We start from the raw sequence: 17,467 nt of genomic DNA, 5'->3' as shown, positions 1-17,467 counted from the left end.
TACTACTTTAAGTGTCTCATTTCCTAATCTAATTCCCTCAGCATCACCCGACTTAATTAGACTACATTCCATTATCCTCGTTTTGCTTTTGTTGATCTTCATCTTATATCCTCCTTTCAAGACACTGTCCATTCCGTTCAACTGCTCTTCCAAGTCCTTTGCTGTCTCTGATAGAATTACAGTGTCATCGGCAAACCTCAAAGTTTTTATTTCTTCTCCATGGATTTTAATATCTACTCCAAACTTTTCTTTTGTTTCCTTTACTGCTTGCTCAATATACAGATTGAATAGCATCGGGGAGAGGCTACAACCCTGTCTTACTCCTTTCCCAACCACTGCTTCCCTTTCATGCCCCTCGACTCTTATAACTGCCATCTGGTTTCTGTACAAACTGTAAATAGCCTTTCGCTCCCTGTATTTTACCCCTGCCACCTTGAGAATTTGAAAGAGAGTATTCCAGTTAACATTGTCAAAAGCTTTCGCTAAGTCTACAAATGCTAGAAACGTAGGTTTGCCTTTTCTTAATCTTTCTTCTAAGATAAGTCGTAAGGTCAGTATTGCCTCACGTGTTCCAACATTTCTACGGAATCCAAACTGATCTTCCCCGAGGTCGGCTTCTACCAGTTTTTCCATTCGTCTGTAAAGAATTCGTGTTAGTATTTTGCAGCTGTGACTTATTAAACTGATAGTTCGGTAATTTTCACATCTGTCAACACCTGCTTTCTTTGGGACTGGAATTATTATATTCTTCTTGAAGTCTGAGGGTATTTCGCCTGTCTCATACATCGTGCTCACCAGATGGTAGAGTTTTGTCATGACTGGCTCTCCCGAGGCCGTCAGTAGTTCAAATGGAATAATGTCTACTCCCGGGGCCTTGTTTCGACTCAGGTCTTTCAGTGCTCTGTCAAACTCTTCACGCAGTATTTTATCTCCTATTTCGTCTTCATCTACATCCTCTTCCATTTCCACAATATTGTCCTCAAGTACATCGCCCTTGTATAAACCCTCTATATACTCCTTCCACCTTTCTGCCGTCCCTTCTTTGCTTAGAACTGGGTTGCCATCTGAGCTCTTGATATTCATACAAGTGGTTCTCTTCTCTCCAAAGGTCTCTTTAATTTTCCTGTAGGCAGTATCTATCTTACCCCTAGTGAGACAAGCCCATACATCCTTACATTTGTCCTCTAGCCATCCCTGCTTAGCCATTTTGCACTTCCTGTCGATATCATTCTTGAGACGTTTGTATTCCTTTTTGTCTGCTTCATTTACTGCATTTTTATATTTTCTCCTTTCATCAATTAAATTCAATATTTCTTCTGTTACCCAAGGATTTCTGTTAGCCCTCGACTTTTTACCTATTTGATCCTCTGCTGCCTTCACTACTTCATCCCTCAGAGCTACCCATTCTTCTTCTACTGTATTTCTTTCCCCCATTTTTGTCAATCGTTCCCTTATGCTCTCCCTGAAACTCTCTACAACCTCTGGTTCTTTCAGTTTATCCAGGTCCCATCTCCTTAAATTCCCACCTTTTTGCAGTTCTTCAGTTTTAATCTACAGGTCATAACCAATAGATTGTGGTCAGAATCCACATCTGCCCCTGGAAATGTCTTACAATTTAAAACCTGGTTCCTAAATCTCTGTCTTACCATTATATAATCTATCTGATACCTTTTAGTATCTCCAGGATTCTTCCAGGTATACAACCTTCTGTTATGATTCTTGAACCAAGTGTTGGCTATGATTAAGTTGTGCTCTGTGCAAAATTCTACCAGGCGGCTTCCTCTTTCATTTCTTACCCCCAATCCATATTCACCTACTACGTTTCCTTCTCTCCCTTTTCCTACACTCTAATTCCAGTCACCCATGACTATTAAATTTTCGTCTCCCTTCACTATCTGAATAATTTCTTTTATTTCATCATACATTTCATCTATTTCTTCATCATCTGCAGAGGTAGTTGGCATATAAACTTGTACTACTGTACATCTACATCTACATCCATACTCCGCAAGCCACCTGACGGTGTGTGGCGGAGGGTACCTTCAGTACCTCTATCGGTTCTCCCTTCTATTCCAGTCTCGTATTGTTCGTGGAAAGAAGGATTGTCGGTATGCCTCTGTGTGGGCTCTAATCTCTCTGATTTTATCCTCATGGTCTCAAATGGCTCTGAGCACTATGGGACTCAACTACTGTGGTCATAAGTCCCCTAGAACTTAGAACTACTTAAACCTAACTAACCTAAGGACAGCACACAACACCCAGCCATCACGAGGCAGAGAAAATCCCTGACCCCGCCGGGAATCGAACCCGGGAACCCGGGCGTGGGAAGCGAGAACGCTACCGCACGACCACGAGATGCGGGCCCTCATGGTCTCTTCGCGAGATATACTTAGGAGGGAGCAATATACTGCTTGACTCTTCGGTGAAGGTATGTTCTCGAAACTTTGACAAAAGCCCATACCGAGCTACTGAGCGTCTCTCCTGCAGAGTCTTCCACTGGAGTTTATCTATCATCTCCGTAACGCTTTCGCGATTACTAAATGATCCTGTGACGAAGCGCGCTGCTCTCCGTTGGATCTTCTCTATGTCTTGTATCAACCCTATCTGGTACGGATCCCACACTGCTGAGCAGTATTCAAGCAGTGGGCGAACAAGAGTACTGTAACCTACTTCCTTTGTTTTCGGATTGCATTTCCTTAGGATTCTTCCAATGAATCTCAGTCTGGCATCTGCTTTACCGACAATCAACATTATATGATCATTCCATTTTAAATCACTCCTAATGCGTACTCCCAGATAATTTATGGTATTAACTGCTTCCAGTTGCTGACCTGCTATTTTGTAGCTAAATGATAAAGGATCTATCTTTCTGTGTATTCGCAGCACATTACACTTGTCTACATTGAGATTCAGTTGCCATTCCCTGCACCATGCGTCAATTCGCTGCAGATCCTCCTGCATTTCAGTACAATTTTCCATTGTTACAACCTCTCGATACACCACAGCATCATCTGCAAAAAGCCTCAGTGAACTTCCGATGTCATCCACCAGGTCATTTATGTATATTGTGAATAGCAACGGTCCTATGACACTCCCCTGCGGCACACCTGAAATTACTCTTACTTCGGAAGACTTCTCTCCATTGAGAATAACATGCTGCGTCCTGTTATCTAGGAACTCCTCAATCCAATCACACAATTGGTCTGATAGTCCATATGCTCTTTCTTTGTTCGTTAAACGACTGTGGGGAACTGTATCGAACGCCTTGCGGAAGTCAAGAAACACGGCATCTACCTGTGAACCCGTGTCTATGGCCCTCTGAGTCTCGTGGACGAATAGCGCGAGCTGGGTTTCACATGACCGTCTTTTTCGAAACCCATGCTGATTCCTACAGAGTAGATTTCTAGTCTCCAGAAAAGTCATTATACTCGAACACAATACGTGTTCCAAAATTCTACAACTGATCGACGTTAGAGATATAGGTCTATAGTTCTGCACATCTGTTCGACGTCCCTTCTTGAAAACGGGGATGACCTGTGCCCTTTTCCAATCCTTTGGAACGCTACGCTCTTCTAGAGACCTACGGTACACCGCTGCAAGAAGGGGGGCAAGTTCCTTCGCGTACTCTGTGTAAAATTGAACTGGTATCCCATCAGGTCCAGAGGCCTTTCCTCTTTTAAGCGATTTTAGTTGTTTCTCTATCCCTCTGTCGTCTATTTCGATATCTACCATTTTGTCATCTGTGCGACAATCTAGAGAAGGAACTACAGTGCAATCTTCCTCTGTGAAACAACTTTGGAAAAAGACATTTAGTATCTCGGCCTTTAGTCTGTCATCCTCTGCTTCAGTACCATTTTGGTCACAGAGTGTCTGGACATTTTGTTTTGATCCACCTACCGCTTTGACATAAGACCAAAATTTCTTAGGATTTTCTGTAGTAGGCATGGGCTTTGTGTCTATCTTGGCCACAATAATGCGTTCACTATGCTGTTTGTAGTAGCTAACCCGCATTCCTATTTTTTTTATTCATTATTAAACCTACTCCTGCATTACCCCTATTTGATTTTGTATTTATAACCCTGTAATCACCTGACCAAAAGTCTTGTTCCTCCTGCCACCGAACTTCACTAATTCCCACTATATCTAACTTTAGCCTATCCATTTCCCTTTTTAAATTTTCTAACCTACCTGCCCGATTAAGGGATCTGACATTCCACGCTCCGATCCGTAGAACGCCAGTTTTCTTTCTCCTGATAACGACATCCTCTTGAGTAGTCCCCGCTCGGAGATCCGAATGGGGGACTATTTTACCTCCGGAATATTTTACCCAAGAGGACGCCATCATCATTTAATCATACAGTAAAGCTGCATGCCCTCGGGAAAAATTACGGCCGTAGTTTCCCCTTGCTTTCAGCCGTTCGCAGTACCAGCACAGCAAGGCCGTTTTGGTTATTGTTACAAGGCCAGATCAGTCAATCATCCAGACTGTTGCCCCTGCAACTACTGAAAAGGCTGCTGCCACTCTTCAGGAACCACACGTTTGTCTGGCCTCTCAACAGATACCCCTCCGTTGTGGTTGCACCTACGGTACGGCCATCTGTATCGCTGAGCCACGCAAGCCTCCCCACCAACGGCAAGGTCCATGGTTCATGGGGAAGCGTACTAAAACACCAAAATCTAGAGAAACGAAATTTTAGACGGAAAAACTCTAGCAGCTTAAAATATGGTCAATAAATAAAAATTTTTGTATATTAGCGGTGAATTTTCAGTATTCTACAGTCTTGTCGAACTATAGCTATGTGTAAAGGGAAAAAAGTAAAAATGAAACACACGGGGTCCTTCGGATTTCCGTCGTCTTTTAGGTCTAGAAACATACATGCAGTAGCACTTCGAAATTATTATAATCAAATTTTAGAAGACAGAACATCACACCCACACAATAATTTCACTACATGTTTTTCGCATTTGTTTCATATTCTTGTTGTCGTTGTGGTCTTCAGTCCAGAGACTAGTATGATGCAGCTCTCCATGCTACTCTACCCTGTGCAAACTTCTTCATCTCCGACTAACTACTGCAACCTACATCCTTCTGAATTTGCTTAGCGTATTCATCTCTTGGTCTACCTCTACGATTTTTACCCTCCACTACTCCGTCCAGTACTAAATTGATGGTACCTTGGTGCCTCAGAACGTGTCCTACCAACCGGTCCCTTCTTCTAGTCAAGTTGTGCCACAAACTCCTCTTCTCCCCTGTTCTGTTCAGTACCTCCTCATTAGTTACGCGATCTACCCATCTAATCTTCAGCATTCTTCTTAGCACCACATTTCGAAAGCTTCTATTCTCTTCTTGTCTAAACTATTTATCGTCCATACAAATACTTTCGCAAAAGACTTCCTTACACTTAAATCTATACTAGATGTTAACAAATTTTTCTTCTTCAGAAACGCTTTCCTGGCCATTGCCAGTCTACATTTTATATCCTCTCTACTTCGACCACCATCACTTATTTTGCTCCGCAAATAGCAAAACTCATCTACTACTTTAAGTGTCTCATTTCCTAATCTAATTCCCTCAGCATCACCTGACTTCATTCGACTACATTCCGTTATCCTTGTTTTGCTTTTATTGATGTTCATCTTATATCCTCCTTTCAAGACACTGCCCATTCCGTTCAACTTCCAGGTCCTTTGCTGTCTCTGACAGAATTACAATGTCATCGGCAAACCTCAACGTTTTTATTTCTTCTCCATGGATTTTAATTCATGTTCCAAATTTTCTTTTTCTTTCCTTTACTGCTTGCACAATATACAGATTGAATAACATCGGCGACGGAATACGACTCTTTCTCTCTGCCTTTGCAATCACTGCTTCCGTTTCATTCCCTTCGATCTTCTAACTGCAATCTGGTTTCTGTACAAATTGTAAATAGCCTTTCGCTCCCTTATTTTACCCCTGCCACCTTGAGAATTTGAAAGAGAGTATTCCAGTCAACATTGTCAAAAGCTTTCTCTAAGTCTACAAATGCTAGAAACGTAGGTTTGCCTTCCTTAGTCTACCTTCTAAGATAAGTCGTAGGGTCAGTATTGCCTCACGTTTTCCAACATTTCTACGGAATGGAAACTGATCTTCCCCAAGTTCGGTTTCTAGCAGTTTTTTCATTCGTCTGTAAAGAATTAGTGTTAGTATTTTGCAGCCATGACTTATTAGACTGATAGTTCGCTAATTTTCAAACCTGTCGAGACCTGCTTTGGGATTGGAATTATTGTATTCTTCTTTAAGTCAGATGGTATTTCGCCTGTCTCATACATCTTGCTCACCAGATGGTAGGGTTTTGTCATATTCCTAGCGAACAAATTGCCTTTTCCTGGAAAGTTGATTAAAAGGGGCAATATGACCAGTTACAGACATTTAATAACACATAACAGCATAGTATCAAGAAATTTTTAATTTTTCGGTAATGCTTACAGCCCGATGGAAACATGGTTTTACTTTTTATGTGCTTTTATGTATATTTTTTTAAATTTGGTCGCTTTCGGTATGTGTTCTTGCAGCGATCTCATGTGTGGAACGTCAATAACGACGATACGAACGAAAGGACAACACAAAACAGTCTGCGAGTTGAGAAAATCACCGACGCCGCCAGGAATCGAACCTAGCTCCTTCGGTTAGCAGTCCCTTTGATGTGTTCGTACGTGACAGGATCTGCTGAGTCCCCTGTAGAAGTATGTCGTAGGGACTGTGGGACATTTTTGTATAGTTGTCAATATTGGACAGTTAGTTAGAATGGGGTTACCCACGATTTTTATTTATGTAAAATTTTTATAAAGTTTTTCAATCTGCGGATCGCTGGTTTTTATTTCCAAATTATCGGTTTCTGACAAGTGCGCCATCGCAAAATCGTATGTCGTAGTTACAGAGTAACCTGTTATACAGTAACTGTCAGTTCACTGTCACGGACTCTTTAATACATCATAGTGAACTGACAGTTCCTTTGGGGCAGGTTACTCTATAGCTACGACATATGATTTTACGATGAACGACACTGACCGAAACCGGTAATTTGGAAATGAAAATCTTCCGTCTGCAGGCTGAAAAATTTAGACACTTTCTGTATCTTACAACTGTTCTCACCATTTCACATAGCATTACACCGTCACATGTCGTCCACACTGGTACGGTAAAAGTGTGGCATTACGGTGGCAGGAGCAGGGCGACAAGTAGCCTACTTGCGGTTTCTGAGACCGGCCGGGGTGGCCGAGCGGTTCTAGGCGCTACAGTCTGGAACCGCGCGACCGCTGCGGTCGCAGGTTCGGATTCGGACTCGGGCACGGATGTGTACGACGTCCTTAGGTTAGTTAGGTTTAAGTAGTTGTAAGTTGTAGGGGACTGATGACGTCAGATGTTGAGTCCCATAGTGCTCAGCGCCATTTGAACCATTGCCAGCGCCATTTGAACCATTGAACCTCTGCGCCTGCGCTTGCCTCGACTCTGTCCCAGCGACTGCGTGCGCCGTGCCGGCAGGTGCTGGGGCTGACGGAGCGCGTGTACGACGCGGTGTACCGGCCGATCGCGAACCGCGACGCCTTCAGCATCCTGCCGCTGCTGCTGCGGCCGCGGTCGCGCGGCCGGCTGCGCCTGCGCTCGGCCGACCCGCGCCACTACCCGCTCATCGACGCCAACTACTTCGCCGACCCGCACGACGTCGCGACGCTCGTCGAGGGCGTCAAGCTGGCCGTGCGCACCGGCCTGGCGCCCGCCTTCCGCCGCTACGGCGCGCGCCTCCACTCGCTGCCGCTGCCCGACTGCCGGCACCACCAGTACGTCCGCTGCCTCCTGCTCACTGCTCACCGCTTACCGGACACGCCGCATATACAGGGTGTTTCAAAAATGACCGGTATATTTGAAACGGCAATAAAAACTAAACGAGCAGCGATAGAAATACACCGTTTGTTGCAATATGCTTGGGACAACAGTACATTTTCAGGCGGACAAACTTTCGAAATTACAGTAGTTACAATTTTCAACAACAGATGGCGCTGCGGTCTGGGAAACTCTATAGTACGATATTTTCCACATATCCACCACGCGTAGCAATAATATGGCGTAGTCTCTGAATGAAATTACCCGAAACCTTTGACAACGTGTCTGGCGGAATGGCTTCACATGCAGATGAGATGTACTGCTTCAGCTGTTCAATTGTTTCTGGATTCTGGCGGTACACCTGGTCTTTCAAGTGTCCCCACAGAAAGAAGTCACAGGGGTTCATGTCTGGCGAATAGGGAGGCCAATCCACGCCGCCTCCTGTATGTTTCGGATAGCCCAAAGCAATCACACGATCATCGAAATATTCATTCAGGAAATTAAAGACGTCGGCCGTGCGATGTGGCCGGACACCATCTTGCATAAACCACGAGGTGTTCGCAGTGTCGTCTAAGGCAGTTTGTACCGCCGCAAATTCACGAAGAATGTCCAGACAGCGTGATGCAGTAATCGTTTCGGATCTGAAAAATGGGCCAATGATTCCTTTGGAAAAAATGGCGGCCCAGACCAGTACTTTTTGAGGATTCAGGGACGATGGGACTGCAACATGGGGCTTTTCGGTTCTCCATATGCGCCAGTTATGTTTATTGACGAAGCCGTCCAGGTAAAAATAAGCTTCGTCAGTAAACCAAATGCTGCCCACGTGCATATCGCCGCCATCAATCCTGTGCACTATATCGTTAGCGAATGTCTCACGTGCAGCAATGGTAGCGGCGCTGAGGGGTTGCCGCGTTTGAATTTTGTACGGATAGAGGTGTAAACTCTGGCGCACGAGACGATACGTGGACGTTGGAGTCGTTTGGACCGCAGCTGCAACACGGCGAACGGAAACCCCAGGCCGCTGTCGGATCACCTGCTGCACTAGCTGCGCGTTGCCCTCTGTGGTTGCCGTACGCGGTCGCCCTACCTTTCCGTCACGTTCCCAGTCCGTTGAAATTTTTCAAACAGATCATTTATTGTATCGCTTTTCGGTCCTTTGGTTACATTAAACCTCCGTTGAAAACTTCGTCTTGTTGCAACAACACTGTGTTCTAGGCGGTGGAATTCCAACACCAGAAAAATCCTCTGTTCTAAGGAATAAACCATGTTGTCTACAGCACACTTGCACGTTGTGAACAGCACACGCTTACAGCAGAAAGACGACGTACAGAATGGCGCACCCACAGACTGCGTTGTCTTCTATATCTTTCACATCACTTGCAGCGCCATCTGTTGTTGAAAATTGTAACTACTGTAATTTCGAAAGTTTGTCCGCCTGAAAATGTACTGTTGTCCCAAGCATATTGCAACAAACGGTGTATTTCTATCGCTGCTCGTTTAGTTTTTATTGCTGTTTCAAATATACCGGTCATTTCTGAAACACCCTGTAAATACATAGGGTAGTCGTTGCGCGCCAAAGTTCGAGCACTAGCAAGGACTAACATCTGGTAGTGCACACACATCTGCGGGTCTGTGAGTTTCCACTCGTTGAAACGCTCGATACCAGATAAAATGTGCCTTTTTTAGGAGTGACAGATTTAAGCTATGTCATCAAAAGCTTACGTTGGTTCGGTTCGAGGGAACAAAACGAAGAACACATTTGGCGACACCGCCTCTGGCAGGCTGTTCGAATTGGCGCACACGACGATCTGATTGGCTAACTTCATAAATAATTCTGAAACGGCGCAACGTATCGAATTTTTTCTCAACAATTATTTCTCAGCACATCCTTACCCTGCAAAACCCGCACAAGCTTTTCAGGATGTTTCTGAGCACCTTGTACGTATACCTACCAGAACGCAAACCTATTTTGTTGCAGTCTTCGCCGTTTCCGAGCACCTGTAATCATCTTCTCTGTGGATTCTCCTTCTTTCTTCGGTCCACTTTCTCCCTGGTCTGGTGATAGCTGAATTCTCTTGCAGTACTTCCCATCCGCAAACTTTTTGTCTGTACAGCTTTCCGCTGAAAATGTCTAGTGGAGTTGTATGAGCATTTACTGATTCTCTTTTGACCTGCTAGATCCAGGGTATAGTTTTGAGTTGTTGTATGTACCTCGCAATTTTGTTAAGTGGGTGGTGTTGATGGAAATCAGTCGATATGCCCATAAAATTTTAGCCTTTTTTTTATGCCTACCGCGAGTTTCTGTAATTTATCGGTTGTTGTACGGGATTGCGCTGTTTATCCATCTTCCTTTCTTTTTGGACGGAGTATCTTTCTTAGAATTTTGCCTTGTCCTTTCAGGATATCTTCCAGATCACCTTTTGTGTGAAGTGTAAGCTTTTCGCCAGCGTGCAAAGCGTTAGGCTTGATAACTGTGTTATAGCGCCTGATTTTAGTGGCTACGAACATTAATTTTTTGTTACAGTTGTTGCAGATTTCACAGTAAGCTCTCGTAAATTTTTGCATTCGAATTTTCTGTGCTATTCTTCCCGCCCCATTCCTCCCACATGTATTTCACCTAACTAGTTATTCTGAGCACATCCAAGATTACTTAGTTCTTGGAAGAATATTTGAAGGCCAGCTCTTTTGATTGATGCATTCCTTGAGAGTCTCTCTGTGTGTAACTGCCGTCGTCTGGTCGTCTGCTAGTATCGCCAGATGATCTGAGAAACTTAGGCATAAACTTGGGTGTAATTATATGCACTGTGTGTTTAGCTGATATACTGGAGAAAAGCTGTGTGTTAGTAAGGACTAGAGGCAGTAACGTCGAATCGAACTGCGTTTCCCGTGTAACTATAGGTCGGAAATCATCGATACAGACCAACGACCAGACGACTAAAGCGAGTCACCGATGAACACACGGAAGTGTGCCCCAGCTAATACCTCCTGTCTTAAGGAACGCATTTACTGATTAAGCAGCTCAACATATTGGTTTCAGCTGAACAGTCAGAAGATCGCAGTTCAGTGGTCAGCGTGCCTGCGTGCTATACAGAGAAGGGGGGGGGGGGGTTCCATTCCTGATGCTGCCGCCGATTTTCCTTGGTGGGGGCTGGAACGGGTGCAGTCTATTTCGTGATACCAACAGAGGAGCTACTTGAATCAAAAGTAGGGGGTCCGAGGTCAAGAAAGGCGACTACCGCCGGCAGTGTAGTGTTTTGACGCGTTGACCCTCCATGAGGAATGATGGCACTGCCGGAGGATGACTTGACGCTCGCTTGGTCCCACTTCTCCCGTCAGGGCCAGAACGCGGACCTTTGCTTTTCTTTGCTCTCAATATTCAAACCTTGGCAATCTCTAAACTTGCATCAACAGCTGATTACACTAAACGCGATTTTTTTTATGTTTAGTGGGTAAAACTTGACATTAAATTAATAACGTTAAGCCTACCGTAATTCCGTTAATGAAGAAAATTTTTAATAATGCAATCTGAAGGCCAGTTGTTTCCATTTCTGCTAATGTACAGAGAAGATGAGTCAACCTTTATTCCAACAAATCCAGTAGATCATTAAATGTCAAGTAAAACAACGGTGAAAATGAAAACCGCAATTTCTTCTTTTCTCAAATCAAATTTCTTACTGTAAATTCTCCAAATTCCTGAGCATCCCGGATAGCCATCACGTTGAAGCGCCGCTTCCACGACGGGCAGGTGCGCCGGCCCCTGATCGAATCCACCCGCCTGATTAACGACGAGGGTCGATGTTCCGGCCAGCCTGGTGTGGATTTTAGTCGGTTTCCCACATTTGACCAGGTGAATACTGGGCTGGCAACAAAGTCCCACCTCAGTTAGACTATTCGCAAAACATTTCGAAAACCTTCGCACGCATTCATGTGCATCACACCACACGCATACAGTTGGAGTACACCTCCGTTCTGGGAGGTAAGGGGGTGGAGACAGGAAGGGCTCGGGCGACGTCTTAAATTAAAAATGCCCGATCTGTTAATAAGCTGCGCAGATGTCGGACAAAGGCGGCAGCAGCTTAGTCGGAGTAAACCAAACCGCGAGACGGACTCGCACGCCTTCTCTTGCTGATCACACTTCAGCCGACTGGTCGCTGACTGGCTGTCGTTTCATAGCCGGCGCTCCATAGCGATTCATACCCCAACTATGGTTACTTGGCAAAATTTTTTGTTCAATTCGGTGTCTTTGACAAACTATCATTCACAGCTGCTTATCTGGTGAGTACAAATAACAGAAAATTTTCATGTCAACAGGACGCGTTACTATTCAGTACAAAATGCCTACAACACAGCAATTCTATGGCTGCCGCACCTAGTATCTAAATCAGGCAGCAGAGAGCAGCAGTGATCAGTCTATGCAGTGTACGTAGTTAAAATCCTCAAGATACAAGGCCTTGAGTGGTAGGGTGACATATGAAGCATAATTTCTCACTAATGTTGTCCATATACAGAACTGCTAGAGGAAAAATGCTCCTATCGTAGCACAAAAATGGTCAATATGCTTCTTTTTTAAAAGACACTGACTAAAAGTGTGACACCAGTTGCCTCATTCTACCATCTTTCACATCTTCAAAAATTTTCCCATTAATTTTGGCAAGTGGACATATTTGTAATCTTTCTAACATGATGCTCACCTCTGACTGTATCTCGCTCACACCCACTAGTCCATCACTGTAAGTCGCTCGACTCCCACTTGCGCATTCTCTCTCACTCGTTCAACCCAGCTCATCATCATTACCTCTGTGTCTAATCGTCATTGTCACTTGTTTCACAGCCACAGTCTCCGTCGTTCGGTCCTACTACTACTACTACTGAAGTATCGTATCACCATCACTGTCTCCTCTTTGCTCTCTCTTACTACTACTACTATCTCACTGATTCAGTCCCACTATTGCTGTCTCTTCTCACGGAGTCACTATCTCTCTCTTCTTGTCATAGATTCTCTCCTTCATTGTCAGTGGCTCTTTGCGCACTTCCAGTTTCTTCTTCTCTTTATTTCTCTCCCACTGGCACTGTCTCCTTCACGTTTTTCCCAGCACTATTCTGTCACTGTCAACTATATTTCACTGCCACTGTGTCGCCATGTTTCTCTCACACTGCCATTGTCTGCTTCGCTCTTTCTATGTCACAACTATCTCCTTTTCTTTCCCGCTGCCGCTGTCTCCTTCCGTCTCACGAAGAGAGGTGGTGCAGTGGTTAGCACACTGGACTCGCATTCGGGAGGACGACTGTTCAGTCCCGCGTCCGGCCATCCTGATTTAGGTTTTCCGTGATTTCCCTAAATCGCTCCAGGCGAATGCCGGGATGGTTCCTTTCAAAGGGCACGGCCGACTTCCTTCCCCGTCCTTCCCTAATCCGATGAGAGCGATGACCTCGCTGTTTGGTCTCTTCACCCAGACAACCCAACCCAACCCAACCCTGAACCCAACCCTTCCCTCTCAGAATAAAAAGGGCGGATATGTTCGTAAGCCAAAATTTTTGAGAAAATTTTTAAAGATGCTGAGGAAGGTAAAATTAAGCAGTTTTCAGTGTGTGTCTTTTAAATAGGACCACATTCGCCTTTACGGTGCTCCGATAGCAGCATTTTTCGGCTGGTTCTCTTATTTACTCTGCAAAAGCAGGGCATGTCACTCATATGGAAAGTACTTTACGTGTCAGTAAAGTTTTGATAGTTTAGTTACGTGAAGCTCAAATACAGAAAAACCAGTTTTATACTTAAGACAGGATTTTACGTACACAAATATTTTTCATGTGCTCCAGTACTAGAACACTGGGTGCCCAGACCCTTCTAATGATAACGGGGGCACTTTACAGCATATTTCTCTGTGTTACATCACTTTATAAACTACATTTTCAGCCCAACCGTATCTTCCGTGCGTATTTTACGTGTAGAAGTAGGGAAACTTTGAACCTCTGTATCTGGGAAACGGATAAAAGAATTTCAAGACTGTTCGAGATCGGAATCTTAGGAATATATTGCAAAAATTTCAGCCATTTGCTGTGCGTATCCGTCGTGGAATCCATGACTCGGTTTTGATGCGAAGAAATTGCAAAAAGAACTTTTGAACCAATTGTGCCTCAATAGGCCCGTAGACAACATCGAATGTAATAAACACAACCAAAAGATTTCCTCCAGTTGCCTAAGCAGGAGGAAATGATTAATATACTTACTTTGACCCTGTACTGTACGAAAGTGACATTAAGACGAGTCTTAATACAAATTGTCCGTAGCCCAGGGGCTGTCCAAAACACGACCCTATCTTTTTATGATCAACAGAACCCGAGATATGAGCATCGAAGGAATCCCGCTTTTATGCGCGGCGTATTTGAACATACTGGGTAGCGTATGCCGCAGCACGCGTACCGATCGTGTGAGTATCGGCGTCTGGCCGCGGCCGACAGCAGGGCTTCGCTTCGGGCGACGTACGGCCCGACGAGGGACGGAAGAAACTTACCAGTACTACACTCCTGGAAATGGAAAAAAGAACACATTGACACCGGTGTGTCAGACCCACCATACTTGCTCCGGACACTGCGAGAGGGCTGTACAAGCAATGATCACACGCACGGCACAGCGGACACACCAGGAACCGCGGTGTTGGCCGTCGAATGGCGCTAGATGCGCAGCATTTGTGCACCGCCGCCGTCAGTGTCAGCCAGTTTGCCGTGGCATACGGAGCTCCATCGCAGTCTTTATCACTGGTAGCATGCCGCGACAGCGTGGACGTGAACCGTATGTGCAGCTGACGGACTTTGAGCGAGGGCGTATAGTGGGCATGCGGGAGGCCGGGTGGACGTACCGCCGAATTGCTCAACACGTGGGGCGTGAGGTCTGCACAGTACATCGATGTTGTCGCCAGTGGTCGGCGGAAGGTGCACGTGCCCGTCGACCTGGGACCGGACCGCAGCGACGCACGGATGCACGCCAAGACCGTAGGATCCTACGCAGTGCCGTAGGGGACCGCACCGCCACTTCCCAGCAAATTAGGGACACTGTTGCTCCTGGGGTATCGGCGAGGACCATTCGCAACCGTCTCCACGAAGCTGGGCTACGGTCCCGCACACCGTTAGGCCGTCTTCCGCTCACGCCCCAACATCGTGCAGCCCGCCTCCAGTGGTGTCGCGACAGGCGTGAATGGAGACACGAATGGAGACGTGTCGTCTTCAGCGATGAGAGTCGCTTCTGCCTTGGTGCCAATGATGGTCGTATGCGTGTTTGGCACCGTGCAGGTGAGCGCCACAATCAGGACTGCATACGACCGAGGCACACAGGGCCAACACCCGCCATCATGGTGTGGGGAGCGATCTCCTACACTGGCCGTACACCACTGGTGATCATCGAGGGGACACTGAATAGTGCACGGTACATCCAAACCGTCATCGAACCCATCGTTCTACCATTCCTAGACCGGCAAGGGAACTTGCTTTGCTGTTCCAACAGGACAATGCCCGTCCGCATGTATCCCGTGCCACCCAACGTGCTCTAGAAGGTGTAAGTCAACTACCCTGGCCAGCAAGATCTCCGGATCTGTCCCCCATTGAGCATGTTTGGGACTGGATGAAGCGTCGTCTCACGCGGTCTGCACGTCCAGCACGAACGCTGGTCCAACTGAGGCGCCAGGTGGAAATGGCATGGCAAGCCGTTCCACAGGACTACATCCAGCATCTCTACGATCGTCTCCATGGGAGGATAGCAGCCTGCATTGCTGCGAAAGGTGGATATACACTGTACTAGTGCCGACATTGTGCATGCTCTGTTGCCTGTGTCTATGTGCCTGTGGTTCTGTCAGTGTGATCATGTGATGTATCTGACCCCAGGAATGTGTCAATAAAGTTTCCCCTTCCTGGGACAATGAATTCACGGTGTTCTTATTTCAATTTCCAGGAGTGTATATCTACCGTTATCACGCCGCCCGAAAGACACACTGTAACGCCGTGTTCTCCTGCGGCAGGTTCGCATCGGACGCGTACTGGGAGTGCGCGGTGCGGACCATCTCGATGACCATCTACCACCCGGTGGGCACCTGCAAGATGGGGCCCGCCTCCGACCCGGAGGCCGTCGTGGACCCGCGGCTGCGCGTCTACGGGGTGCGCGGGCTGCGCGTCGTCGACGCCTCCGTCATGCCGACCATCGCCAGCGGCAACACCAACGCGCCCGTCATCATGATCGCCGAGAAGGCCGCCGACATGATCAAGCAGGACTGGCTGTCGCCGCCCCCTGACCCCGGCGAGAAGAGGCAGCGCGCCCACTCCGCGGTCTGAGCAGGCAGGGCAGGCCAGGGCAGCGCAGCGTCCTCTGCCCCACGTCGACGGCCCGAGCTCACACTCACTGCAGCTGGATCTTAGGCTGAAGAACCTCTGCGGTGTAGCCACAGGCTCGCACTTGCCGAAACAAGAAGAGATTTTCAGGTTGTAATCAGGAATTCTCTCTCACCTGGGGCTGCAGTTTAAGCAAGACTTCGAAACATTGCATTACTGGAAGTAGCTATCCAGCTGATAACCAGAGATGCGTTCACTGATGACCCAGTTGTGTGAAGGGCCATCTAGGCCCTAGAACTGAATTAGCATAAAAGTCTAGAGCGGTTGCATCTATAAGATGCATCAGGGCTCTTCATACTTTTCACAGTTAGTCGTATCTGTTGAATCACTGATGTGACGTTAATTTATTGGACTACTACTCCTGCTGACCGCTACGGACATACTGATAGTCACTCTAAACACTGCACAAGATCGCGAAGATCTACGGCCAGTAACCACTTCGTGTTGTCAGAGTAATAGCTGGTAAGGAGACAGACAGTTCATACATTGAGCAGTGTGTGGGACTAATTTTATTTAGCATTTCTCAGAAGTAAGCAATGGAAGAGACAGCAATCTTACCGTAAGTTAAGATCTAGCTGAAACGTCGTCGCTTTACAGTGCTTCAAGACACAAACGCGGCTGTGAGTGTGTGAAAAAGCGAGAGGTGGGCTGCTGCGAGGAGTGTGCGTGTACGGACAGCAAACGTGGATTAGTAACAAACCTGGCAGACACCACCGACGGTCGGCCAACGTGGGCATTAGTTGGGACAAAACCAAAGAGACACAAGAGTGAGATGAGAAATGCGAGTCTTACAGCCTCCTTTCGAAGTTAATGGTGACAACCAAGTATTTTAACAGGTTATGTATATTTGCTGAATATTTAGTCTGGTGATTAAATACGAACATGTTAGATGAAGTGTTAGCTTATGTTCTTTTAACAAGAGCGGAATGTTACTTAATTATAGCATGTGTTTGTTGTTCTGACATGTGGAATAAATATCTTTTTCACATTGTGTGCCATTAACTCTTTGTAAATTCAAATGCGTTATTAAATGTCGTAATGCTGTGTCGTTTTCTTCTCTGTACAAGTCTCGGCCTTTAGTGTTACCATTCCCATGTAGTTAATTTTTTTTCTAAGGGATGCAGCAAATTAATTTCACTTACATGAAATCAGTCGAGATGAAATCAGTACGTTCGTCTGGTGGTCTTATACCGGAATGGAGAACCACATATTTGTTCGTCAGTACTATTA

General features: G+C 46.0%; 1 protein-coding gene across 1 annotated transcript in view; it reads left to right on the top strand.

The window, feature by feature from the left end:
- LOC126100964 (glucose dehydrogenase [FAD, quinone]-like) overlaps positions 1-17,254 on the top strand; it is a 176,447-nt gene extending 159,193 nt beyond the window's left edge. The window contains exons 8-9 of the mRNA XM_049911626.1: positions 7,523-7,818; positions 15,871-17,254. Coding sequence (XP_049767583.1) covers positions 7,523-7,818; positions 15,871-16,180 — 606 coding nt within the window. The 3' untranslated portion in view covers positions 16,181-17,254. The remainder of the gene's footprint in view (positions 1-7,522; positions 7,819-15,870) is intronic.
- The last annotated feature ends 213 nt before the right edge of the window (positions 17,255-17,467 follow it).

The sequence above is a fragment of the Schistocerca cancellata genome, chromosome 9 (genome assembly GCF_023864275.1).
Source record: "Schistocerca cancellata isolate TAMUIC-IGC-003103 chromosome 9, iqSchCanc2.1, whole genome shotgun sequence".
NCBI lineage: Eukaryota > Metazoa > Arthropoda > Insecta > Orthoptera > Acrididae > Schistocerca > Schistocerca cancellata.
This window is presented reverse-complemented; position numbering and strand designations above follow the sequence as displayed.